General features: G+C 41.0%; 1 protein-coding gene across 22 annotated transcripts in view; it reads right to left on the bottom strand.

Annotated features, from left to right (window-relative positions):
* Positions 1-9,732: 9,732 nt before the first annotated feature.
* The window catches only part of C4H6orf52 (chromosome 4 C6orf52 homolog), a 24,011-nt gene continuing 6,069 nt past the window's right edge, over positions 9,733-27,674 (bottom strand). For 4 of the 22 annotated variants that reach the window (XM_045390507.3, XM_045390506.3, XM_045390501.3 and 1 more), the window contains 4 exons: positions 25,480-25,561; positions 24,961-25,159; positions 21,161-21,206; positions 9,733-10,047 (listed from right to left, as the gene is read on the bottom strand). In XM_045390507.3, the coding sequence (XP_045246442.2) occupies positions 9,905-10,047; positions 21,161-21,206; positions 24,961-25,159; positions 25,480-25,550 (459 nt within the window). In that variant the 5' untranslated portion in view covers positions 25,551-25,561 and the 3' untranslated portion in view covers positions 9,733-9,904. Of the gene's footprint in view, positions 10,048-16,904; positions 17,043-21,160; positions 21,207-24,960; positions 25,160-25,479; positions 25,562-27,168; positions 27,365-27,674 lie in introns of those variants that run through there. The other 18 variants (XM_074038884.1, XM_074038885.1, XM_065544436.2 and 15 more) reach the window with 14 other exon arrangements.

The following is a 27,674-nucleotide window of genomic DNA, read 5'->3' as shown; positions in this document are numbered from 1 at the left end:
TGGGTAAGAGTGAGACAGTGTCTCAAAAAAAAAAAAAAAAAAAAAAAAAAAAAAAACCAAAAAACCAAAAACCAGGAGGTGCTAAAGAAGCCGACCAAAACCAATATGGCAAGAAAGTGACCTCTGGTCATCCTCATTACTCATTATACACTAATTATAACCATTAGCATGATAAGACACTCCCACCAGCACCATGACAGTTTACAAATGCCATGGCAACATCAGGAAGTTACCCTATCTAGTCTAAAAGGAGGAGGAACCCTTAGTTCCAGGAAATCCCTACCCCTTTCCTAGAAAACTCATTAATAATCCATCTTTGTTGAGCATATATTCAAGAAATAAGCATAAAAATAGCCTATGTCTATTCTATTTTCATGTCTATGGAGTAGCCATTCTTTTGTTCCTGTCTTAATAAACCTGCTTTCACTTTACTTTATGGATTTGCCCCAAAATCTTTTCTTGTGTAAAATCCAAGAACCCTCTCTTGGGGTCTACTCTGGGGCCCCTTTTTAGTAATAATTTTATCTCTAAAATGCACCTTAAAGTTCTCCCCTCTCTCCATATACACCACATCCACCCTGGAATTAAACTCCAGTCTCTAGTCCAGGACAGTTGCAGTAGTTTCCTAACGGCTCTCCCTGCCTCTCCTCCTATCTCCCTCCACACTATGTTCCATAGAACAGTCGGAATGAGTTTTCCCTTAACTTTAAGTTCAGGGGTACATGTGCAGGATATGCAGGTTTGTTACAGAGCTAAATGAGTGCCATGGTGGTTTGCTGCAAAGATCATCCCATCACCTAGGTATTAAGCTATTCTTCCTGATGCACTCCCCAACGACTCCAACAGGCCCCAGTGTGTGTTGTTCCCCATGCGTTCTCATTATTCAGTTCCCACTTATAAGCGAGAACACGTGGTATTTGGTTTTCTGTTCTTGCATTAGTTTGCTGTGAATAATTGCTTCCAACCCCATCCATGTCCCTGCAAAGGATGTGATCTCCTTCCTTTTTATGGCTGCAGAGTATTCCATTTAGGTTAATTCCATGTCTTTGCTATTGTGAATAGTGCTGCAATGAAGATACGTCTGCATATATCTTTACAATAGGATGATTTGTATTCCTTTAGGTACATACCCAGTAACGGGATTGCTGGGTCAAATGGTATTTCTGCCTCTAAGTCTTTGAGGAATCACCACACTGTCTTCCACAATGGTTGAACTAATTTACACTGCCACCAACAGTGTAACAGCATTCCTTTTTCTCCACAACCTTGACAGCATCTGTTGTTTATCGACTTTCTAATAATAGCTACTCTGACTGGTGTGAGATGGCATCTCGTTGTGGGTTTGATTTGCATTTCTCTAATGATCAGTGATGTTGAGCTTTTTTTCATATGTTTGTTGGCCGCATGTATGTCTCCTTTTCAGAAGTGTCTGTTCATGTCCTTTGCCCACTTTTTATGGTTTTTGTGTGTGTGTGTGTGTAAATTTGTTCAAGTTCCTTGTAGACTCTGGATATTAGACCTTGTGAGATGGATAGATTGCAAAAATTTTCTCCCATTCTGTAGGCTGTCTGTTTATTCTGATGATAGTTTCTTCTGCTGTGTTTCTTTTGCTTTTTAGTTTAATTAGATACTATCTGTCAATTTTTGCTTTTGTTGCAATTGCTTTTGGCATTTTTGTTATGAAATCATTGCCTGTGCCTATGTACGGAATGGTATTGCCTAGATTTTCTAAGATGTTTATAGTTTTGGGTTTTACATTTAAGTATTTAATCCATCCTAAGTTAATCTTTGTATACGGTGTAAGGAAGGGGACCAGTTTCAATTTTCTGCATACGGCTAGCTAGTTCTTCCAGCACCATTTATTGAATAGGGAATCCTTTCCTCATTGCTTGTTTTTTGTCAGGTTTGTTGAAGATCAGATGGTTGCAGATGTGTGGTCTTATTTCTGAGTTATCTATTCTGTTCCATTGGTCTATGTGTCTTTTCTTGTACAAGCCATGCTGTTTTGGTTACTGTAGCCTTGTAGTATAGTTTGAAGTCAGGTACCATGATGCTTCCAAGTTTGTTCATTTTGCTTAGGATTGTCCTAGCTATATGGGCTCTTTTTTGGTTCCACATGAACTTTAAAATAGTTTTTCTAATACTGTGAAGAATGTCAATGGCAGTTTAAGTGAAATAGCATTGAATCTATAAATTACTTTGGGCAGTATGGCCATTTGCATGATATTAATTCTTCCTATTCATGAGCATGGAATGTTTTTCCATTTGTTTGTGTCCTGTTTTTTTGTTTTTGTTTTTTGGTTTTGTTTTGTTTTTTTGAGATGGAGTTTCACTTTTGTTGCCCAGGCTGAAGTGCACTGGTACGATATCGGCTCACTGCAACCTCTACCTCCTGGGTTCAAGTGATTCTCTTGCCTCAGCCTCCCAAGTAGCTGGGATTATAGGCACCCGCCACCACACCTGCCTAATTTTTTGTAGTTTTAGTAAAGACGGGGTTTTGCCATGTTGGGCAGGCTGGTCTCAAACTCCTGACCTCAGGTGATCCACCTGCCTCAGCCTCCCAGAGTGCTGGGATTACAGGCATGGGACACTGTGCCCGGCCCCTCTCTGATTTCTTTGAGCAGTGGTTTGTAGTTCTTCTAGAAAAGGTCCTTCACTTCTGTTGTTAGTTGTATTCCTAGGTATCCTTTCTGCAACAATTGTGAATGGGAGTTGATTCATGATTTGACTCTCTGCTTGGATGTTGTTGGTATAATGGAATGCAAGCAATTTTTGTACGTTGATTTTGTATCCCAAGACTTTGTTGAAGTTGTTTATCAGCTTAAGTAACTTTTGGGCTGAGATGATGGGATTTTCTAGATATAGAATCATGTCATCTGCAAACAAAGATAATTTGATTTCCTGTCTTCCTATTTGAATACCTTTCTTTCTTTCTCTTGCCTGATTGCCCTGGACAGAACTTCCAATATTATGTTGAATAGGAGTGGTGAGAGAGGGCATTCTTGTCTTGAGCCGGTTTTCAAGAGGAATGCTTCCAGCTTTTGCCCATTCAGTATTATATTGGCTGTGGGTTTGTCATACATGGCTCTTATTGAGGGATGTTCCTTCAATACCTAGTTTATTGAGAGTTTTTAACATGAAGGGATGTTGAATTTTATCAAAAGCCTTTTTTGTATCTATTGAGATAATCATGTGGTTTTCATCTTTAGTTCTGTTTATGTAATGAATCACATTAATTGATTTGTGTATGTTGAACCAACCTTGCATCTCAGGGATGAAACCAATTTGATTGTCGTGGATAAGTTTTTTGAGGTGCTGCTGGAATTGGTTTGCCAGTATTTTATTGAGGATACTTGCATCAATGTTCATCAAGGATATTGGCCTGAAGTTTTGTTTTATCTCTGCCATGTTTTGGTATCAGGATGATGCTGGCTTCATGGAATGAGTTGGAGGAATCCCTGTCCCTCCTTTTCAATTTTTTAGAATAATTTCAATAGAAATGATACCAGCTCTTCTTTGTACCTCTGGCAGAATTCAGCTGTGAATCCATCTGATCTTGGGCTTTTTTTTTTTTTTTTTTTTTTTTTTGGTTGGTAGGCTATTAATTGCTGCTTCAATTTCAAAACTAATTATTGGTCTCTTCAGGGATTCAATTTCTTCCTGGTTTGGTCTTGGGAGGGTGTATGTGTCCAGTAGTTTATCCATTTCTTCTAGATTTTTCTAGTATATATGCATAGAGGCATTTATAATATTCTCTGATGATTGTATTTCTGTAGGGTCAGTGGTGATATCCCCCTTATTATTCCTGATTTTATTTCATTCTTCTTTTATTCTTTATTAGTCCAGCTAACAATATTTTTTCAAAAAACCAACTCCTGGATTTGTTGATTTTTGAAGGGTTTTTCATGTTTCTGTCTACTTCAGTTCAGCTCTGATCTTGGTTATTTCTCATTTTCTGCTACCTTTGGGGTTTGTTTGCTCTTGGTGCTCTAGTTCTTTTAGTTGAGATGTTAAGTTGTTAACTTGAGATGTTTCTAGCTTTTTGATGTGGTCATTTAGTGCTATAAATTTTCCTCTTAATACTGCTTTAGCTGTGTCCCAGGGATTCTGGTATGTTGTCTCTTTGTTCTCATTAATTTCAAAGACACTTCTTGATTTATGTCTTAATTTCATTATTTACCCAATAGTTGTTCAGAAGCAGGTTGTTCAATTTCCATGTAGTTGTGTGGTTTTGAGTGAAATTCTTGAGTTCTAATTTGATTGTGCTGTGGTCAGAGAGACTGTTATGATTTCAGTTCTTTTTCATTTGCTGAGGAGTGTTTTACTTCCAATTATGTGGTCAATTTTAGAGTAAGTGCTGTGTGGTGATGAGAAGAATGTAAATTCTGTTGTTTTGGGGTGGAGAGTTCTGCAGTTATCTCCCAGGTCCACTTGATCCAGAGCTGAGTTCAGGTCCTGAATATATTTCTTTACTATATCAATTATCTAATATTATCAGTGGGGTGTTAAAGACTCCCAATATTATTGTGTGGGAGTCTGGGTCTCTTCATAGGTCTCCAAGAACTTGCTTTATTAATCTAGGTGCTCCTGTATTGGGTGAATATATATTTAGGATAATTAGCTCTTGTTGTTGAATTGAACCCTTTACCATTATGTAATGACCTTCTTTGTCTTCTTTTAATCTTTATTGGTTTAAAGTCTGTTTTGTCAGATACTAGGACTGCAACCCCTGTTTTTTCTGTTTTCCTTTTGCTTTGTAAATTTTCCTCCATCCCTTTATTTTGGGTCTATGTGTTTCTTTGTACATGAGATGGGTCTCTTGAAGACAGCATGCTGATGGGTCGTGACTGTTTATCCAGCTTGCTATTCTATGTCTTTCCCACCCCCACCCCACCCCATCCCCACCAAGGAAGTCTCTCTGTCACCCCAGGCTGGAGTTCAGTGGCGTGATCTTGGCTCACTGCAACCTCTGCCTCCTAGGATCAAGCAATTCTCCTGCCTCAGTCTCCTGAATAGCTGGTGCATGCCACCACACCTGGCTAATTTTTTTATTTTTAGTAGAGATGGGGTTTTACCATGCTCACCAGGCTGGTCTCAAATTCTTGACCTCAAGTGATCTGCCTGCCTTGGCCTCCCAAAGTGCTGGGATTACAGGCATGAGCCACTGCATCCAGTCTATTCTGTGTCTTTTAATTGGGGCATTTAGCCCATTTACATTTAAGATTAGTATTGTTATGTGTAAACTTGATCCTGTCATCATGATGCTAGCTGGTTATTTTTCAGACTTGTTTATGTGGTTGCTTCATAGTCACTGGTTTGCGTACTCCAGTACATTTTTGTAGCGTCTGGTAACGGTTTTCCCTTTCCATATTTAATGCTTCCTTCAGGAGCTCTCGAAAGGCAGGTCTGGTGGTGATGAATTCCCTCAGCATTTGCTTGTCTGAAAAGGATCTTAATTTTCCTTCACTTATGAAGCTCAGTTTGGCCAGATATGAAATTATTCTGGGTTGGAAATCCTTTCCTTTAAGAATGTTGAATATTGGCCCCCAATCTCTTCTGGCTTGTAGGGTTTCCAATGAGAAGTCCACTATCAGTCTGATGGACTTCCCTTTGTAGGTGACCTGGCCTTTCTCTATGGCTCCACTTAACATTTTTTCTTACATTTTGACCTTGGAGAATCTGATGATTATATGTCTTGGGGTTGATCTTCTCATGGAGTATTTTACTGGGGCTCTCTGGATTTTCTGAATTTGAATGTTGGCCTGTCCTGCTAGGTTGGGCAAGTTCTCCTGGATGATGTCCTGAACTATGTTTTCCCACTTAGTTCCATTCTCCCCATCTCTTTCAGGTATCCCAATCAGTCATCGGTTCAGTCTCTTTACATCCCATATTTCTCAGAGGTTTTGTTCATTTTCACTTTTTCTCTATTTTTGTCTGCCTTATTTCAGAAACAGTTTTCAAGCTCTGAGGTTCTTTCTTATGCTTAGTCTATTTGGCTATTGATACTTCTGATTGCATTGTGGAGTTCTCATGTTGTGTTTTTCAGCTCCACCAGGTTGGTTATGTTCCTCTCTAAACTGGCTATTCTAATTATCAGCTTCCACATTGTTTAGATTCTTAGTTTCTTTGCATTGAGTTACAACATGCTCCTTTAGTTCAATGAAGTTCAATATTACCCACCTTCTGAAGCCTACTTCTGTCAATTCAGCCATCTCAGTCTCAGCCCAGTTCTGTGCCCTTGCTGCAGAGGTGTTGCAGTCATTTGGAGGAAATGAGGCACTCTGGCTTTTTGAGTTTTCAGTGTTTTTGCATTGATTCTTTCCCATCTTTGTGGGTTTTTCTACCTCTGATCTTTGAGGTTGCTGACCTTTGAATGGGGTTTTTGTGGGGTATTTTTTGTTGATGCTGTTTTCTAGTCAGGAGATTCTTCCATAGGGTTTCTGTGGTTTGCTGGGGGTCCACTCCAGACCCTTAGTTGCCTCAGTTTTTCCCATACCTGGAGGTATCACCAGTGAAGACTGCAAAACAACAAAGATGGCAGCCTGCTCCTTCCTATAGAAGTTCCATCCCAGGGGGGTACTGATCTGTTGCCAGCCCAAACATGCCCGTAGAAGGTGGCTGGAAACCCCTATTGGGGGGCCTTACTACCCACTCAAGAGAAATGGGATCAGGGACCCACTTATAGAAGCACTCTGGCTGCTTTTTGGTAGAGCAGGTGTGCTTCACTGGGGGGAACCCTTCCTTGTCTGGACCGTTTGTATTGCACAAAGCTGACAGGCTGGAACAGCTGAGTCTGCCAAACCAGAGATGGCAGCTACTGCTCCCCTTGGGAACTCAGTCCCATCTCTGGCAGACTGTTGCCATTGGCTGGATGTAATTCTAAGTCAGCGTATCTTAACTTGTGAGGTGCCATGGATGTGGGGCCCACAGAACAATGCTGCTTGGCTCCCTGGATTCAGTCCCTTCCTAGGATTATTTACAGACGGATATCCTGCCTTGCCAGGGATCCCAGGGTCAGAGTATGTAAAACTCCTGGGTCTGTGTGTGTCTGAGAAGCTGCTTTGCCAAGCCTCCGCATAGCTTTGTGTATTGGATTCAAGGCCCTGGTTGCATGGGCTCATAAAAGGATCTCCTGATCTGCAGGTTGCAAAGATCCATGGGGAAATTGTGGTTTCCTGAGTGGGACTGCACAATCACTCACCACTAACTTTGGCTAGGGGCAGGGGTTCCTTTGGCTCCATGCTGTTCCCAGTTGGGCCATCACCCCCACCCTTCTTTTCTTTGTTCTCCGTGGGTCAAGTTGTTTGCCTAGTCAGCCCCAATGCAATAAGCTGGATATTTCAGTTTAAGGTGCTAAATTCACTCCCTATTTTCATTCCGCTCCATGAGTACTGCAGCTGCTTCTAATCAGCTATCTTGGCCCCTCTGCCTTTGGAGTGACTTTCTAAAGGCAAAACTGACTACGCCCATCCCATCCTTAAAATTGTTTCATTGCCTCCTAATACAATTTTAATAAAATCCGAATTATTTACAGTGACCTAAAATCCCTGCCTAAAATTACTTACGACTACCACACTAGCCATATATTTGTAACAGGGGACAATATCAACCTCCAAGGAGGTGAATATTGGTTCTGGAGGGGAAGAGAGGGGATAAAGTAAATCTTTCTCTTTCCAGTGTATAAAGAACAGGTATAGATACAGCATATATAATATCTATGGAGGGGGAGCAATTAGAAAAAGAGTTTAAAGAAAAATTGAGAAATCCACCTAACCTAATCTCAGTTTCCTCTTCCCCTTACCTGTAAGACCAGTGCTACACAATATGGCAGCCCCTAGTGACATGTGGCTACTGAACACTTGAAACATACCTAGTGCAAAAGGAAAAGCAAAGTTTTAATTTTGCTTAAATAAAATTTCAATAGCCATATGTGGCTAGTGGCTACCATATCAGACCACACAACTCTAGACACTCAGACCTCGTTTTGGTTCAAGGATATCAAGCCCTTTGCACATGCTATCTGTATCTATCCATGCTAGGTCAGGACACTTTTGCTACAAATAACAAAAATTCAGAGTGGATTAAACATAAGTCCAGATAAGAGAGAATCCAGGGTTGGCTAATTCAACAGCTTCAATGCCATTATCATGGATCCAGGTTCCTTCCATCTTCCTTCACTGCCATCCCTGGTGCATGAGCACTTCCCTAAGATTGTTCCCCTAATAGTCATAATATGTCTGCCAAAGCACCACGCATCACATCTAAACCTAATGCTCAGTACGAGACTGTAGCTGTCTCTTTTTTGTTCCCTTTAAAAATGAGATAAAACATCACCTCACATCTCGTTAGCCAGAATTTTATCATATGTCTCTATCAATCACTGGCAAGAGGAATGGGATCACTACATATGGCTCAGATGCTACAAGAGCCATTCCCTGGAGCTGAATATAGTGCTGGTCCCCAAAACATATGGCTAGAGGAGGATGGTGGATACTTGATCAAGCCAGGGCCCTGTAGGAAAGTAGGGACTTGCACACCTTGTATTAAGGAGGGGAGTGTGAAAGTAGAACTTCACCCTCTGTTCTAGGTAGAACTAAGCTGAACCAGTGGAGAACGTGCCTGTGCCAGTGGTTTTCAGAGTGTTGTTATCCAGAAACTTTTTAGAGAACTGGAAATTGTCAGGTCCCACCCTGGACCTATTGAATCAAACTCAGGATGGTGCCCAAGAATCTGTGTTTCAGCAAGTCTTCTAGGAGATTCTGATACATCCTAGAGTTTGAAAACATTGCCCTATTCCAGTGGTTTTCAACTGGGTGGTGGTGGTGGGGATTTTGCCCCCAGGGGACATTTGACAATGTCCAGAGACATTTTGTTGTCACAATTGCAGTGCAGGGTGCTACTGGCATCTAGTAGTAGAGGTCAGTACAACGTGTAAGACAGTCTCCCACAGCAAAGAAGTATCCAGTCCCAAATGGCAATAGCGCTAAGGCTGAGAAACCATGGGGCAGAGGAAGCTCCTTTACAGTGGCTACTGCCCTCCCGGCTCTCCATGTAGGATTCAGGTCTTTGAACCTGGTTAGCACAAGGATTAGCATCTGTCAAGCACCTTCAGAGCAGAAGAGATGTCAGATTGCCTTTGCCCACAGTCTAATCGACTTGCTTCTAAGCAGTCTTCTAGCAGTCAACTCAGTCAGATCAGTCCCAGGGGTCACTAAAGTATCCATCCATAGCAAAACAATAAAACAGGACACAATGATCATCTTCAGGACAAAAAAAAAGACATTTTATAAGGAGCACAGTCAATATACACATTGGCTGGCTTTCATGAGGGCCTAATTCCTCTGTCTTAGAAAGTTGACAGGCTGTTTGGATCAAGCAAATTTTTTTCCATGCTTAGGAATCTTTCTGTTCAATTGAGTCTCTACTGCCACATCTCTCTCTCTCTCATGGGGCCAGGAAACGGAGATCAAACATCCAGTTCTAACTAACATTTTCTAGACAAGACACAAGCAAGAAACCATGTATTGTCTTTGGATACAATTTCTCTCCATGAGAGTTTGAAGTTAGCGAAAGCAGCAAATCATATCAGAGTAGCCAATGCCACCATCAGTTCAGCTCAAGCCCACCTCATATTAAACCTGTTTCCAAGGGTTTTATGGCACAGCTTGCTCTACCATGATCACCACGTGAGCTCTTCCGGCACTTACTTAATATAACACTTCCAGGAACAGATGTGCTGGCAAAGTTTATTTACATTAATGTTCTCTCATGTCAATCACACATAAGCCCTGGAAGTTGGTTTTTATATACAGAATCCAGTACCTTCCTGGGAGAACTACTTTTTTCCAAAACAAAATAAGACAAAATTAGTATGATAATTGCAGAGTTTAATAAACACCTCGCTTCACTTCGGGGTCTCATCTGGAATTTCGGAGTGAACTGTGTCCAGAGGCTGCCAGTGGCAATTCATGAGGGAGTCGTAGAGTTCTTCACTTTTCACCATAAACTCTTGGTTTGATTCTTCAATATTCAAATGAAGATGTGGATCTGCAGAAGCCAATCATGGATATGAAAAAGATAGAGTTTTACAGGACACATACTAGAAATAGTTTAAAATTAGAAAGCTTTTAGAAAGCATTTGCAGGAAGTATTGCAGATAGTAAAGGTTAAAATTCCTAAATTCCCTTTGGGAGACCGAGATGGGTGGATCACGAGGTCAGGAGATCGAGACCATCCTGGCTAACACGGTGAAACCCCGTCTCTACTAAAAAATACAAAAACTAGCCGGGCGAGGTGGCGGGCGCCTGTAGTCCCAGCTACTCGGGAGGCTGAGGCAGGAGAATGGCGTGAACCGGGGAGGCGGAGCTTGCAGTGAGCTGAGATCCGGCCACTGCACTCCAGCCTGGGCGACAGAGTGAGACTCTGTCTTAAAAAAAAAAAAAAAAAAAATCCTAAATTCTGTATTTCCTTTCAATAAGCTTGAAAATAGAAATTTAAGCTATAAAAGTAGTAGTATCATCAAACTCAATGAGCATCCAGCTGACAGAAGAGATGGAGGAAAAAAATGGACAGATTTGAGATGCCTGGGGGATGGATTCAATTTGGGAGGAAAGGGAAAAAGGAAGGTCAAGAATGACTGCCATGTTTCTGGCAGGTGCCAGGTAGACACAATGCCAAACAATGAACCAAGCCAAGGGCTCCTTAGACAGGGGTTTATAAAAATAAACATGCTACTTTAACTGCTCAGTTAACAGACTAATGTAAGTGAATAAATTTTATACAGCAACTAATTCAGAAACACAGGAGGACTCGGCCTTCCATCTCTGAAACCTGGAACCCTGTGACGAGATGGTGGTGTTATTGCGAACGTATTAAACCTGGATTTTCAGCCCAAGTTGCCAGGTTTCCAGAGCTTTCCAAGGCTTTCAAGGTCATTCATTTTTTTTAACGTAATCTATTTTTTTCCTCTCCTTGTACTGAACGTAACTGAAGAAGCCTTTTATGTTTTCCTTTGTAATTTTTGCAAGCCTCAGTTCCTTGTGGATCATAATTTGCTTCCTAATACTCATATGGGTTCATGCTATTCATCTGTATGTCTATTAAGGACTAAATCTTTGCCCCACAAAATTCTTCTATTAAAAGCCTAACCCCCACAATGTGAAGGCATTTGGAGATGGGGCCTCTAGGAGGTTAGATGAAGTCGTAAGTGTTGGGTGCTGGTCTGATAGAAGTAGTGCCCTTACAAAAAGAGACAGCAAGCAGGACACAGCAGCTCACACCTGTAACCCCAACACTTTGGGAAGCTGAGACCAGTGAATTGCTTAAGTCTGGGAGTTTGAGATCAGCCCGAGCAACATATTGAGACCACATCACTACAAAATATAATTTTTTTTAAAAAAAGAAGAGAACTTGCTCACATTCTCTCCTACAATGTATGCATAAAGAGGTCAAGTGTGGAAACAACAAGAAGGCTGCTGTCTGCAAGCTAAGAAGAGAGCCCTCGCCAGAAACCAAATTAGCCAGACCCCGTATATTGGATTTCCAGCCTCCAGAACAGTAAGAAAATAAATTTTTTTTTAAACCACCCAGTCTATGGTATTTTGTTACAGTAGCCCTAGAAGACTAATGCAGTACCCTTCTGTATTTATCATTTTAGAACCAAAATGGTCAAATAGGCTTTAGTCATCATATTAATTTCATGAGCTACTTCTCACTTTTCTTCACTGGAGTCATTCATGATTGTGTTGTCTGATTCTTATTCTTTAGAGCTTCCCATCCCTTTTGAGTCATCTTTCCTTTGAGCATTTCTGGTCATAAAAGTAGATGTTTCCCTTTTTTCCCCCTAAACATTCTGAAATTTTCTTATACTTCTGTCCCCAGTTCCTTTCCTTTAGCGTTATGGGCAGTTGTCTACTAACGGGTCCCTGACTGCATGCTGTGGGGAAAGAGGAGTTAGGATTATATGCTTATGAGCATGCTCTCCACTTAACCTGTGGCCAAGAAAACAGACACAGTGTGGTCAGCTCCAAGCCCCGGATTATATGATCTCTGCTCTTCCAGTGATGCTGACCAAAACTATAATAGAAGCCTATTTAAGACAAACTAATTATATTATCCCTAAACCTGTGCATCTTCTAGACCAATGTTGTCCAACACAGTAGCCAGTAGCCACTAGCCACATGCAGCTATTGAGCATTGCTGGCCCTCATTGAAATGTGATGTAAGGATAAAATATATACCACATTGAAAGCAGAATGGTGGTTGACAGGGGATGAGGGAAGGGAGAGTGAAGAGTTGTTATTTAATGGGTATAGAGTTTCAGTTTATATAATGAAGAGTTCTGGAGATGAATGGTAATGGTTACACAACATTATGAATGTACTTAATACCACTGATACATTTAAAAGTCTATTGCTTCTTGGCCTTTTGGCTAAGATCAAGTGTGATACATTTAAAAGTCAAGACGGTAAGTTTTATGTTATGTGTATTTCACCACAATAGGAACAATTTAAAAATCTGCTTGAAGGTAATGTCTGAATAGCCCTCAGAATAAGGGTCCCCTCAATCTGCAGATGAGGGGGTGGCCATTAAAAGAAAAATGATAGAAGAAATATATGCTGCATTTCAAAGATTTGATGGAAAAAAAAGTTGTTTTCATATTGATTGCATGTTGGAATAATATTTTGGATATTGTCTTAGTTTGGGCTGCTAACAACATATCAGAGACTGAGTAGTTTGTAAACAACACACAGTTATTTCTCACAGTTCTGGAAACCAAAAGTCCAAAATCAAGGTGTTGGCATAGTTGGGTTCTGGTGAGGACCCTCTTCTGGGTTGCACACTGCCCAGAAGTCGTATTTTCACATGGCAGAAGGCAGAGAGAGGAATCAAATTCCCTCGTGACTCTTGTAAGGTCACCCGTTCCATTCATGAGGGCTCCACCCTCATGACCTCACCTAATCCTAATCATCTCCCTAAAGATCCACCTCCTAAAACTATCACATTGGGAGTGAGGGTTTCAACATATGAATTTGGCGAGGGAGAGGAACACAAATTCAGTCCATAACAGATATTAGGTTAAGAAACATTATTAATTTCACCTATCTCTTGAGTTGGTTAATCTGGCTACTAAAAAATTTAAAATTACCCACATGGATAGCTTTGTGTTTCTTATTGTCTATTTTTTAATTTCTACATTTTCAGACTGACAGAGAAAACTGTATGTATTTACCACATATAACAATGTTTCAAGTATATGTTCATTGTGGAATGATCAAATGATCAAATAACTACCTCACATAGTTATCATTTTTCATTTTTGTGGTGGAAACACTGAATATCCACTAAGTATTTTTCTTTATTTTTCCTTTTTTTCTTTTTAAAGACTAGTCAAATGCAGCAGTAAGAAGCAAAGAGTAGAACAAAAAATTCAATCTGCAACTGACTGAACAACCAATTGTGATAACTCACTACCTTCGAATTAACCTGTATTTTTCACTATATTTCTTCATTAACTATAGTCACCATGCTATAATATATAGAGTAAATATATATACTATAGTATATACTCTATATTATATATAATATACTGCATACATATGTATATTATATATAATATACATATTATGTATATATACTATATATAATATATATAGTATATATACTATATATAATATATATACACTATATACATATTATGTATATATACTATATATAATATATATAGTATATATACTATATATAATATATATACACTATATACATATTATGTATATTATATATTATATACATATTATATATTACATATAATTTTTTTTTTTTTGAGACGGAGTTTTGGTCTTGTTGCCCAGGCTGGAGTGCAATGGTGTGATCTCAGCTCACTGCAACCTCCACCTCCCAGGTTCAAGCAATTCTCCTGCCTCAGTCTCCTGGGTAGCTGGGATTACAGGCGCGCGACACCACACTCGCTAATTTTTTGTATCTTTAGTAGAGACGGGGTTTCACCATGTTGGCCAGGCTGGTCTCAAACTCTTGACCTCGTGATCCACCCACTTCGGCCTCCCAAAGTGCTGGGATTACAGGCGTGAGCCACTGCGCCCAGCCTACAATAAATCTCTTGAAAGGTGTTCCTCCTAGCTATCTGAAATTCTCTATCTTTTGACCAACATCTCCCTATCACTCTCTCCCTGCAACTACCCCAGCCTTTAATAACCACCATTCTATGTTCTACTGCTATGAAATAAGCTTTTTAAGATTCCACATGAGTGAAATCATATGGCATTTGTTCTTCTGTGCCTGGTTTATTTCACTTAACATAGCGTTCTCCATGTTCATCCATGTTGCCACAAATGACAAGATTTCATCATTTTTATAGTTTAATAGTATTCTATTGTATATATACATATTTTCTTTATATATACTATATATATAAAGAAATCTCTCTCTCTCTCTCATCCACTTATGGGCACTTAGTTTGATTCTGTATCTTGGCTATTGTGAATAGTGCTGCAATAAACACGGAAGTACAGATGTCCCTCTAACATACTGATTTCATTTCCTCTGGATATATGCCCAATAGTGGGACTGCTGGATCATATAGTAGTTCTACTGTTAATATTTTGAGGAAACGCCATACTTTTTATAATTGCTGTACCAATTTACATTCCCACCAACAGTATGCAAGGGCTCTTTTCTCCACATCCTACCCAACATTCATCTTTGGTCTTTCAGGCTGTCCTAGACCTGGTGAGCTCTTTCCGGGTTTGGCAAAGGCAGACGCTGACCGCGCCGAGGAGTGGGACCGGCAGTGCTGGACCACCCTTTTCCAAGCGCGGAGGTGCCCTGCCCGCCGGCTCTCAACAGGGCGAGTGGCCCTCCCGCTGCGTAGAGCGCAACCTGGGGATCCCGGGTCCTTGCGCGGTCACTTACCTGGCCCCAACTATCCGCTGAAAACAGTGTGGACCGCCTCCCAGGGTCCCGGCCGATATCGCGCGGGGCGCCGCGGGGCAACTTGTGCGTGTGCGTTCATGCAGGACTGCTGCTCACCCAGCAGTCCACGATTAGGGCTATTTTTGTATTGTTAATAGAGACGAGGTTTCACCATGTTGAGCAGGCTGCTCTTGAACTCCTGACCTCACGTGATCCTCCCACCTCAGCCTCCCAAAGTGCCAGGATTACAGGCGTGAGCCACCACAACACTCGGTCATTTTTTCTTATTTCTATGAAGAATGCCATTGGTATTTTGATAGAGAGTACATTGAATCTGGCTGGGCACAATGGCTCATGCCTGTAATCCCAAAACTTTGGGAGGCCAAAGCTGGTGGATCACCTGAGGTCAGGAGTTCAAGACCAGCCTGGCCAACATGGAGAAGCCCTGTCTCTACTAAAAATACAAAAAACAGCCAGGCGTGGTGGGCACCTGTAATTCCAACTACTTGGGAGGCTGAGGCAGGAGAACTGCTTGAACCCTGGAGGAGGCGGTTGCAGTGAGCTGAGATGAAACACCACTGCCCTCCAGCCTGGGCAACACAGTGAGACTGCCTGAAAAAAATAAATAAATAAAAGCCGGGCACGGTGGCTCAAGCCTGTAATCCCAGCACTTTGGGAGGCCGAGACGGGCAGATCACGAGGTCAGGAGATCGAGACCATCCTGGCTAACATAGTGAAACCCCATCTCTACTAAAAAGTACAAAAACTAGCCGGACGAGGTGGCAGGCACCTGTAGTCTCAGCTACTCCGGAGGCTGAGGCAGGAGAATGGCGTAAACCCGGGAGGCGGAGCTTGCAGTGAGCTGAGATCAGGCCACTGCACTCCAGCCTAGGCCACAGAGCGAGACTCTGTCTCAAAAAAAAAAAAAAAGAGAGATTGCATTGATTCTGTAGATCACTTTGGGTAGTATGAACTTTTTAATAATATTCATTCTCTTAATCCATTAATCCATAAGCATGAGGTATCTTTTGTATCTTCAGTTTCTTCCATCTACACTTTTTAGTGTTCAGTATAGACATCTTTCACCTCAGTTAAATTTACTTTTTTTTTTTGTTTTTTTGAGACAGAGTCTCGCTCTGTCGCCCGGGCTGGAGCGCAGTGGCACAATCTCGGCTCACTGCGAGCTCCGCCTCCCGGGTTAAATTTACTCTTAAGTTTTTGTTAAAGCTATTGTAAATGGGATTATTTTTTTGTTATCTTTTTCAAATAGTTATTAGTGTATAGAAACAATTTTGTGTAGTAAAGTAACAGGATACAAAACTAGTAAGTTTATTAGACCTAACAGTTTTTTGGCAGAGTCTGTAGGATTTTCTTTACAGGCATACCTTGGAGATATTGCAGGTTTAGTTCCTAACCACTGCAGTAAAATGAATATTGCAATGAAGCAAGTCACATGAATTTTTTGGTTTCCCAGTGCATATAAAAGTTGTTTATATTGGCCGGGCATGGTGGCTCATGCCTGTAATCCCAGTACTTTGGGAAGCCGAGGCTGGAGAATCACTTGAGCTCAGGAGTTCTACACCAGCCTGGCAACATAGTAAGACCTTGTCTCTATTTAAAAAAATTTTTTTTAAAGAACAAATTTGGCCAGGCACAGTGGCTCACGCCTCTAATCCCCACACTTTGGGAGGCTGAGGCAGGCAGATCACGAGGTCAGGAGATTGAGACCATCCTGGCGAACATGGTGAAACCCCACCTCTACTAAAATACAAAAAATTAGCCAGGCATGGTGGTGCATGCCTATAGTCCCAGCTACTTGGGAGGCTGAGGCAGGGGAATCACTTGAACCCAGGAGGCGGAGATTACAGTGAGCAGAGATCGTGCCACTGTGCTCCAGCCTGGCAACAGAGCAAGACTCCATCTCAAAAATAAAAATAAAAAAACAAAAAGAATAAATTTGTTTACAATGTAATTACCTTAAGAAATAGTTTATTGCTGTCGGGCACGGTGGCTCACGCCTGCAATTCCAGCACTTTAGGAGGCCGAGGTGGGTGGATCACCTGATGTCAGGAGTTCAAGACCAGATTGGCCAACATGGTGAAACTCTGTCTCTACTAAAAATACAAAAATTAGCCGGGTGTGGTGGTAGGTGCCTCTAATCCCAGCTACTCAGGAGGCTGAGGCAGAATAATCGCTTGAACCCGGAGACGGAGGTTGCAGTGACCCGAGATCATGCCACTGCACTCCAGCCTGGGTGACAAAGAGTAAGACTGTCTCCAAAAAAAAAAAAAGAAAAAAGAAAAGAAAAAAATAACTTATTGCTAAACAGTGCTAACAAAATGAGCACATACTGTTGGGAAAATGGCACAGATACACTTGCTCAGTTCAGGGCTGCCATAAACTTCTAATTTGTAAAAAAAAAAAAAAAAAAAAAAACCACATAGTATCTGTGGAACATAATAAAGTGAAGTACAATAAAATGAGGTATGCCTGTATATCACATCATGTCATCATCAAACAAGGACAATTTCACTTCTTCCCTTCCAACCTGGGAACCTTTTATTTCTCCCTCTTGCCTAATTGCTCTGGCTAGACTATTATGGTTACTTCTATTATGTTGAATAGAAGTAGTGAAAGGGGGCATCCTTATCCGGTTTCAGATCATAGAGGAAAAGCTTTCAATTTTTCCCCGTTCAGTGCAATGTTAGCTGTGAGTTTGTTATATGGCCTCTATTGTATTGAGGTACACTTCTTTTATACCTAATTTGTTGAAAGTTTTTATCATGAAGAGATACTGAATTTTGTCAAATGATTTTTCTGCATCTACTGAAATGATTGCCAAGAGCAGTTGCTCATGCCTGTAAATCCCAGAACTCTGGGAGGCTGAGGCAGGCAGATCACCTGAGCTGAGTTCAAGACCAGCTTGGGCAACATGGCGAAACCCTGTCTCTACCAAAAATACAAAAAATTAGCTGGGCATGGTGGCATGCACCTGTGGTCCCAGCTACTTGGGAGGCTGAGATGGGAAGATTGGTTGAGCCTAGGAGGCAGAAGTTGCAGCCAAGATCACACCACTGCACTCCAACCTGGGTGACAGAATGAGACCCTATCTCCAGAAAAAAAAAGAAAAGAAAGAAAAGAAAAATAGGCCGGGCGCGGTGGCTCACGCCTGTAATCCCAGCTCTCAGGGAGGCAGAGGCGGGAGGATAGCTTGAGCCCAGGAGTTCGAGACCTGCCTGGGTAATATAGCGAGACCCCGTTCTCCACAAAAAGGAAAAAAAAAAAAAAAAAAAAAAAAAGACAAGAAAAGAAAAATAATGTTTTTTGTCCTTCATTCTGTTGATGGGATAATGGGATGTATCATGTTTATTAATTCGTGTATATTAAACCATCCTTGCATCCCTGGGATGAATACCACTTGTTCATGACAGATGATTTTGTTATTGCGCTATTGAATTCAGTTTGCTAGTATTTTGTTGGGGACCTTTGCATCTATGTTCATCAGGAGTACTGGCTGTAGTTTTTTCTTGTTGTGTCCTTTTCTGGTTGTGATATCAGAGTAATGCTGGCTTCATAAAATGAATTTCAACGTATTTCATCTTCGATTTTTTGGAGTAGTTTAAGACGTGGCATTAGTTCTTCTTTAAATGTTTGGGGGCCGGGCATGGTAACTGTAATTCCAACCTGTAATTCCAACCCTTGGGGAGGCAGAGCTGGGAGGATCGCTTAAGCCCAAGAGTTTGAGACTAACCTGAGCAACAAAGTGAGACTCCACCTCTACAAAAAATAAAATGAAAAATAAATGTTTAGTAGAATTAAACAGTGAAGCCAGCCATCAGGACCTGGGCTTTTCTTTGATGGGAGACTTTTTGAGATAGGGTCTCACTCTGTCACCCAGGCTGACATGCAGTGGCACATTCATAGCTCACTTAAGCCTCGACCTCCTGGGCACAAGTAATCCTCCTACCTCAGCCTCTCAAATATTTGGGACTACAGGCACATACTACTATACCTAGTTTTTTTTTAAATTTTTGGTAGAAATAAGGTCTCACTGTATTGCCAAGGCTGGTCTCAAGCCCCTGGACTCAAATGATCCTCCCCCATCAGCCTCCCAAAGTGCTTGGGATTACAGGCATTATCCACCAGGCCTGGCCTGATGGGAGACTTTTTATTACTGTTTCAATTCCTTCCTCATTATTGGTCTGTTTAGGTTTTCCATTTCTTCATAATTTAATCTTGGTAGGTAGTAGATTCTATGTGTCCAGGAATTTACTCATTTCTTCTATGTTATCGAATTTACTGATGTATAATTGTTTATAATTGTCTTTTATGTTCCTTTGTATTTATGTGGTATCAGTTGTAATGTCTCCTTTTTCATCTGATTTTGAGTTTCTTTTGTTCTTAAAGGTTTGTTGACTATCTTTTAAAGAAATCAACCCTTCATTTCATTGATCTTTTGTATTGTTTTTCTAGTTTCTATTTATTTTTGCTATAGTCTTTATTATTTCTTTTCTCCTACTAATTTTGGGTTTACTTTGTTCTCGTCTTCTAGTTCCTTGAGGTGCAATTGCATTACATTTCTACTGACCAGTACTGTGCCAGACTGATGACCAGCCAATACTTGAGTGGTTATCACATGGCAGAAGCTGTTTAACCACCTAAAAGTACTTTAGACCTAGCATGCCCACACTTCCTATGAGAAAGGTAACAATGTCCTCACTTTACAGAAAGTGAAGCAGACACACTAGAGATTAATTTGTCTGGAACTACAGAGCTAGTAGGTGGGATCTGAACCCCGTGGCAGTCTGTATCCCAAAAGCAGACCTTTACCTCTATTATTTTGATGAGACAGGGGACAGCCAAATGCCTAGGCAAATAGGGAAGGGTCCCTGAAGAACCTCCAACCTGCCCAAGTCATTGTGCACAGGGGTTTGGCTAAACATGCCCACAGTGAAAAATTCCATCCCTTAACACATGTGTAGTAAGGGAAATAAATCAATGTGGAGTGGCTCAGACTAAGGGCCCACATGCACACTGGAAGAATGAGGAGGAGCCACCAGGAATTCACACCTTATGCAGGGGAGGAGCCTGGCCTTTTCAACTTGTGTGTGGTAGCCTGATATTCAATTTGTGAGGTGGAAACCTGTGTTTTGGTTCCCTCTTTTTTGTTAAGAGCTTTCCTTTTGCTTAATTAATTCCATTCTCCTCACCCTTCAATGTGTTCGCATGCCTAATTTTTCCTGGTCGTGAGACAAGGACCCAGATTTAGCTGAACTAAGGAGGAAGAAATCCTGCATCAATTTTAATAAATTGCATAACTGATGAAGGCAGGAAGAGACTCACACTTAACCTGAAAGAAATCCCAGAAAGTTTAAATAAGCACCCTTTACTCATGTTTAAATCAAAGTACTAAAAATAGAACTGCTCAATAGCATATGAAGATTTCTTTTCAACACCAATTTGATGTAAACACTGAGCACCTACCAACATGCAAACTCTGAATTAGTCACAGGGGCTACAAAGACTGATAACAACATGCTCCCTTCTTTGATAAAGTCATAAGGCAGTGGGTGGGTTTGTCTGGTAGGGGCAGGGGTTTGGGCAAGAGAGAGAAACGAGACAAATGTGATAAGACAGACATGTGGTAAGAAAAAGGCAATAGTGTTCTCTGTATTTCTCCTCTAGTTTTCTTTCCCATTACTTAAAGTAAAAGAAGAAAACATTTTTTCCCTTCCTCAAATAAGACACATTCAGAGTGTTTGTCCCCAGGCAGACAAACTTTGTTCTTTCCAAAACAAATTGAGAAGTACAGGAAGCACCACACAGACTGACACTACAGTGCCATCCTATCGGGTACCCCAGGATCCAATAATCCTGAGGCCACAGCAATTACCTCATGCTCTCCACACTTGAAAAACAGAATTAAAGCATAATTTTCCTCAAAGTCTAAACTTATAGAGGAAATGGAGCTTAAGAAAAATGTATTGGCTTGTTATTGTTTGGGAATGTCCCCTTTTCTCAGTCCTTCAGAAAGACCCAAAGAGGTGGTTCAGCTAAAGTTGTTCCCATAGAACCAGTTTCTAAAAACAAGAGAAATTACTGAAGCATATGGCTTAGGCAACCTACATTGGAATTTTCCAATAGAACCTCCCAGTTTCTAGCAAGCTGAGTGAATGAGAAACCAGGAAATGGGGTTTTGTTTCCAACCACTTCAGTACAAGGTTTATGTTACCTTCTAGTGGGTCTTCATCTTGGTTTTCAGCTAGAGGTGTGGTTTCCTGCAACAAAAAATTATCTCATGAGAAAATAATTTCACTTAAAGGTTTAATATCAATATATACTTCATTGGGAAAAACTCTAGCTCTTAAAACTACCTAAAATAAAAATAATATTAAAAATTAATCTCTTTAAATCAACTTTTGAATTTGATTCAATGAATCTTTAGGTGACAGTACAATTATGAAAGAAGTAAACTGAGTCACAGAAGAAATGTCACAAAGAGGAGCCAGCCTAACAAGGGCCTCTGGCCCCTGGATTTTCTGGGACCTAACTAGCATCCTAGAGCCTGAGCTAGGAACCAGACAGCAGGGACCCTGGAATCCAGGCTCCTTATTTCCTGTACTACATGCCTGTACCTCAAGTTCTGCTCCTCCTTCCAGAAGACAATCTGTAAAGTCTCCATGAACACGTTTTCCTCATGGCCTTCTAATCACGTCCTCAAACCCATGGCTCAGCTAAGAACCAGGACATTAGGTGCTCAAGAAAATGCAGAGGCTACAGCAAAGCAAACCAATCATATTCTTACATAATGAGAGAAGTAAACTGCAGAGGCACTCCCAAAGTAAATCTTGGTTGGTTAACCCAGAGCCTGTTGGCTCTACTGGGGCAGCATACGTTTTTATGATTCCTCTATGTAGACCTGTTGGGAACCTGTATTTTTAAGGATGGCCAGCTATTCCAAGGAATCATTCTATCAAGAAAGGGCTGATCTAGCTCCTGGCACCTAATTAAGCTTCTCTTGCTAATAAGAATGACAAGATACTAAGAGTCAAAGACTTTTCAGTCTATCTGAAAGTATGCCTCCTCTTCACTCTGAAATATATTGAGGTTTGGAAAATAGGTTATATAGTTACCATAAATTTCAAAAGACAATCTGTGTCTTTTTTCTACTTAGATATGGCTAAGACACCAGGCATGGTGGCATGCAGCCGATAGTCTCAGCTACTTGGAAGCAGGAGGACCACTTGAACCCAGGAGATCAAGACTGCAGTGAGTTATGATGGCACCACTGTACTCTAGCCTGGGCAAAAGAGCAAGACATCATTTCTAAAAACTAGTTATATAAGAAGGAAAGAAAGAAATGGCTAAAACACCCAGAATCCACACTTCCATAAGTCCTCTCCTATAATACAAGACTAAGTAAGCTCACATTTCCTCCTTTCAATGTGTGTTCTGGTAAATGTGGATGCTAAATAACCAGGATGAGGGAAGCAGGAACTATCTGGAGACAGAGCATTCTCTCTGGTCTGAGGGCCACCTGCGCTGTGTATGCAGCTGGCTGCCTTTAAACAAAAGCACATTTATAAAAGGCTTTCCTCAGCTAGATATAGTCTGGGAAAGCATGCTGATGGACCACAAAGACCTGAGAATCACTTTGGAGACACCCACCTCCACAATGTCAAAATGTAAAGGAGAGGGCTCTAGGATGCTAGTTAGGTCCCAGAAAATCCAGGGGCCAGAGGCCCTTGTTAGGCTGGCTCCTCTTTGTGACATTTCTTCTGGGGAGATAAAGGTTATGGACAGAGGCACAGCACATTGGGGGAAGCAGGGAAGAACTAGGACATCTTGGAGAGGACACGCTTTATTAGAGAAGACCAAAATGGGGACGTGTGAGTAAAAGAGCGCCACCACGGAGCCTTATCATCTTTAATTCTGCTCAGCAGCTTCCCAACAGGGAACACCCAGCAGGATGGCAGGCAGATGGCACAGTGGGGTCACCACAACCACAAAAGATAATATATTTCTATAATTCTTATACGAAAAAAATGCATGTTATAGTAATAATTTGGCTAGAGGGTGAGATAAAAATTCCAGAATATGCCAACAAAAAATGGACAGAGGAATGGAGAGAAAGGGTAGCCAGGTGAGAAAAAAAGGATATTCATTTCTTAATTTTCTCAAGAGTGATGAAAAATCAAGAAATACTTTCGTTTCTGAAGTTGATAATATACTCATTCTTATACTTCTCTATTTAATGATATAAGGGTAACCACCAAAAGACACTGTCTCCCAAAAAAGAGCAAAAAGGGAAGAGGCGAAAGAAAAAAAAAAAAAAAAAGAGTGCCAAAACCTCAGGCAATGTAGTGAAAGATTTTTGTTTTTTAAGTGCTGCAATATCAAACATTTGTTAAAAGGGAAAAACCCAAATTGGGTCAAAAGGGGGAAAAAATGACAAGAAATCTAACAAGATATTTTATACAAGAGGCACAACTAAAACAGACTTGAGAAAAATTGAAAACGCAAGTTTGGGCAGTAAAATATCATAATATAAAGCAAATGTAAGTTTTAAAAGCCAAGGGACTAGATATAAAATTCAACTTCGGTTTTAAGGCAAAGATCACACAAACGGTGTCACTCCGAATATTAGGAGACAAGCCAGGGTGGGGGAAGTCCGTAACATTTAAACTCCAAAATGTTAATTTCTCTAACATGTGAATATCTTACGCAGTCAAGCAAGAGGGACATAACTCAACAGAAAAACTAGAAAGAGGATATCAAAGTCACAGAACACAGATGCCAATAAACATTTCAAGAGGTATTTGCCCTCAATAATAGACAAATGCCTCTCTGCCCTATTAGATTGGCTAATCATACACAGAGAAATGTAGAGTAGCAAGAACACCCACCACAATAATGAAAAGTACAAATTCATGCAGACTTTAGGTAATTTGCTATTAAAAATTTTTAATGTTATATCCTTTAATCCAGCCCTTTCACATCCAGAAATATATTCTTGGGGGAAAAAAGCAACACTCAGACAAATGCTTGAAGATAAGTAAAAAAGTTTGTTAAAGCCCTGAAAATATTTAAAATGTCAGATAACGGATGAGCTAAAAATCACACTATGTCTAAATGAGCTCACTCTATTGCTCAGGCTGGAGTACAATGGCACAGTCATGGCTCACTGCAGCCTCAAACTCCCGAGCTCAAGTGACCATCCTGCCTCAGTCTCCCAAGTAGCTGGGACTACCCGCGTGAGCCATCTTGCCCAGACCATAAGTGTGCAATTTTTTAAAGAAAGGTCTCCTTATGCAGAAGCAAAGAAAACCAGTATATACTACATAGTTCATTCTTGCCTAAATCATCCCCTAACCACCAAAACAGAAAGACGAACCACACTGATTGAGCAATAGTACAGGAGAAAGATCTAGAAGACACACATCCACTCCACAGTACTTTCTTCTAAGTGGGAGGGGAATGGGGAAAAAGGAGGGGTGTTTGAGGAGGAACTTTTCCCTTACTTCAATACATCTTTGTGTGATTTGAGAAATATGTCACTTCAGTAATTCAAACTATTAAAATATCTTTTTAAAGTGTATTTATGTCCAACTGCTATAAAACAAACCCCAAAACTACCTTTTGTCCTATATTAAGTGTTAAAGAGTAAAATATATTGAATTATGATAATCTAAAATTTAGTAGCAAGAATTTAGACAAAGACTTCATTAGGCTTTTGTTTTGTTTCTGGAAGAGAATGGGAAATTATCTGCAAGTGAACACTTCTAGGTTACACATGTCCAAACTCAGCAAAGCATATAAATTAAACATGTACAGAGACTTTTTGTGTATTATACCTCAACAAAGCTATAAAAAATTTTTCTTAGGCTATCAGCTTTACTCTCTAGTATTAAACAGGTAGCAAAAGCCATGCTGTGGGAATTTGGATGACAAGACACAGATGTGTGTAGATAGGAAAGTGATGTTTATTATTGGGCACACAAATGACACAAGACTCATTCCAGCAAGGGATACCTTAGGCATAACCAGAATTCCAGCTGTGTGTTCAGGAGTCTTATGCGCAGAAAAACAGTCCCGTCCATTTCCATCCACTGCACAGCCATAGCTGTAGCCAGAAAGAAGGTAGGAGCTGTGCTGTCGCGCATACCAGTTGCCATAGAGGTAACCCTGGTTGGGCTGGAACTCCTGCTTCACTCTAATAGCAGAGGGGAGACTACAGGAATGAGAATCGTCACCAACCAATGCAGAATCATCCACAAACCCCCAAACCCTTTCTTTTCTCCAGGAAGTTTGCAATAAATTGAACACCTGTGTTCAAAGCCATAGTTTGATACCTAATGTAGATGACGGGTTGATGGGTGCAGCAAACCACCATGGCACATGTATACCTATGTAACAAACCTGCACATTCTGTATCTGTACCGAGGAACTTAAATAAATTTTTAAAAAGCCATAGTTCGTAAGTCACCAACAATTATATAGCAAACAGAACAGTAACAGCTTTCCTTTTCAAAGTAGGAGAAAAACACTCACCTTTGCCAGTAGCAGTAATAGTTATTTTGTTGAGCTATGCCAAAACCTGCAAAACTCTCTCGTTGGGCCATTTATCCAGAAACTTTACAAAAAGAGAGCAGAATCCAGTTTTTATTCCCGCATCAAAAATTCCAGCTTGTGGGCTAAAACCTCTCAACCCTGACAAATAAGTCTCGCAACTACATCTGAGAGAATTACATTTAGTGGCAATTCCTGCTAGGCAATTAATTGCTTGACTTTCCTGACAAATGGGGCAAAGGTGTGGGTGGGGGAGGGGTGTACTGAGGCACCTGGGGGAATTTCTGGCTTCCACCTGCCAGCCCTCTCTACCAACTGTCAGGCCAGGGGGAGTCAGCAGAACCCCAAGGAGGGACAGAAGGGGTAGGTGTGTTGGTTGACAATGAAGGATAGTCTCCACTCCACCCCTTACCACAACACAAAAAAGAGGAAACTTTAGTAACTAAAACCTTAAGACAAATACATTTCTCTCCTCAGCTACCTGCTGAAAGTAACTATTGGAACTAGCACCTACTGGCTTTTTCTTTTCTTAATCCCATGCAGGTGGAAAGCATCATCCAACTAGCTACAAAATTAAGAGGCAGAGAAGAATGTGCTCCCTCGCTCCCTTCCCTCCTCTCTTCCTTTTCTCTTACACCCTACATTAATGAGAGTAGTACAGGATACAATTTTAAAGAAATATTTCTCTGGTTCAGTATTTTTTTTAAAAAGCATGATAAAGCTTCCCAAACTTCCATGTGCATTCAAATGACCTGGACTTGTTTAAAATGTAGGTTCTCTAACTTGACAGATTTGGAGTGGAGCCTCAGATTCTGCCTTTATTAGCCAGCTCCCACCACTTTAAGTAGCAAGGTTACACAGTGTCAAAATTCCGGATAACTTTTAAGTCCATATGGGGCACTTAGGGTTTGGCCATTTCCCTGCAGCTTGCTAATAACTAAGTTCTTAATGTATTTTCTATTTACCTATAATGTGAAAAATAGCAAACATGATGAATTCAAAACATTCAGATCATTCAATCATTCACCAGTTGTGGAGCCATTACTACACTCATCCCTCCATATCCATATGAGATTGTTTACAGGATCCCCCTCAGATACCCAAATCCTTGGATGCCCAAGTATAAAATGGTGTAGTGTTTGCAAAGAACCTACACACACCCTCCTTCCCATAAACCTTAAATTCTGTCTAGATTACTTATAATATCTAATGCAATGGCTATATATTACTTCATGTGGCTTCACCAGTAGTTTCCGGCATGTGGCAAATTCAGGTTTTACTTTTTGAAACTTTTTGAGTTTTGGGTTTTTTCTTTTCTTTTTTTTTTCTTTTGAGATGGAGTCTCCCTCTGCCACCCAGGCTGGAGTACAGTGGTGTGATCTTGGCTCACTGCAACCTCCACCTCCCAGGTTCAAGTGATTCTGCTGCCTCACCCTCCCCAGTAGCTGGGATTACAGGCACCTGCCACCACGCCTGGCTAATTTCTGTGTTTTTAGTAGAGACAGGGTTTCACCATGTTGCCCAGGCTGGAGGGCAGTGGCATGACCTCGCCTCACTGCAACCTCTGCCTTCCATGTACAAATGATTCTCCTGCCTCAGCCTCCCCAGTAGCTGGGATTACAGGCGCCCACCATCATGCCTGGCTAATTTTTAGTAGAGACGGGGTTTCACCATGTTGGCCAGGCTGGTCTCAAACTTCTGACCTCAGGAGATCTGCTTGCTTTGGCCTCCCAAAGTGCTGGGATTACAGGCGTGAGCCACCGTGTCCTGCCTCCCAAGTATTTTCAGCCCACGATTGGTTGAATCCAGGGATGCAGAACCCACAGACTCTGAGGGCCGATGGTATCTGCAAGGCAAGGCAAGGCAAGGCAACTAGCATTGATGATATACTGGAGTTTATATGGAGTGGATTTCCACATGTCTTCAAGGGAGATTTTACTGATTAGCAGCTGTGGCAGACATTGTTAAGTGCCACCCAATATGGGTTTATTTTCTTCCTTAATAACAATTCTGATTTCACTTGGGCTAGCAATAGGCCCAAGCTAAAACATTACATTTCCTAGCTTCTCCCTTGCAGCAAGATGTGGCCAGGTGGTCAGTCCGGCTAAGAAGATGTAAACAGAACTAGTAGAAGGGGATAGGGGAAAGCTGTGTGGGAAAATGGTATTTGCTTAGCT

Source organism: Macaca fascicularis, chromosome 4 (assembly GCF_037993035.2).
Source record: "Macaca fascicularis isolate 582-1 chromosome 4, T2T-MFA8v1.1".
Classification (NCBI taxonomy): domain Eukaryota; kingdom Metazoa; phylum Chordata; class Mammalia; order Primates; family Cercopithecidae; genus Macaca; species Macaca fascicularis.
The sequence above is the reverse complement of the archived record's forward strand: the minus strand, read 5'-3'. Positions and strand labels throughout refer to the sequence as shown.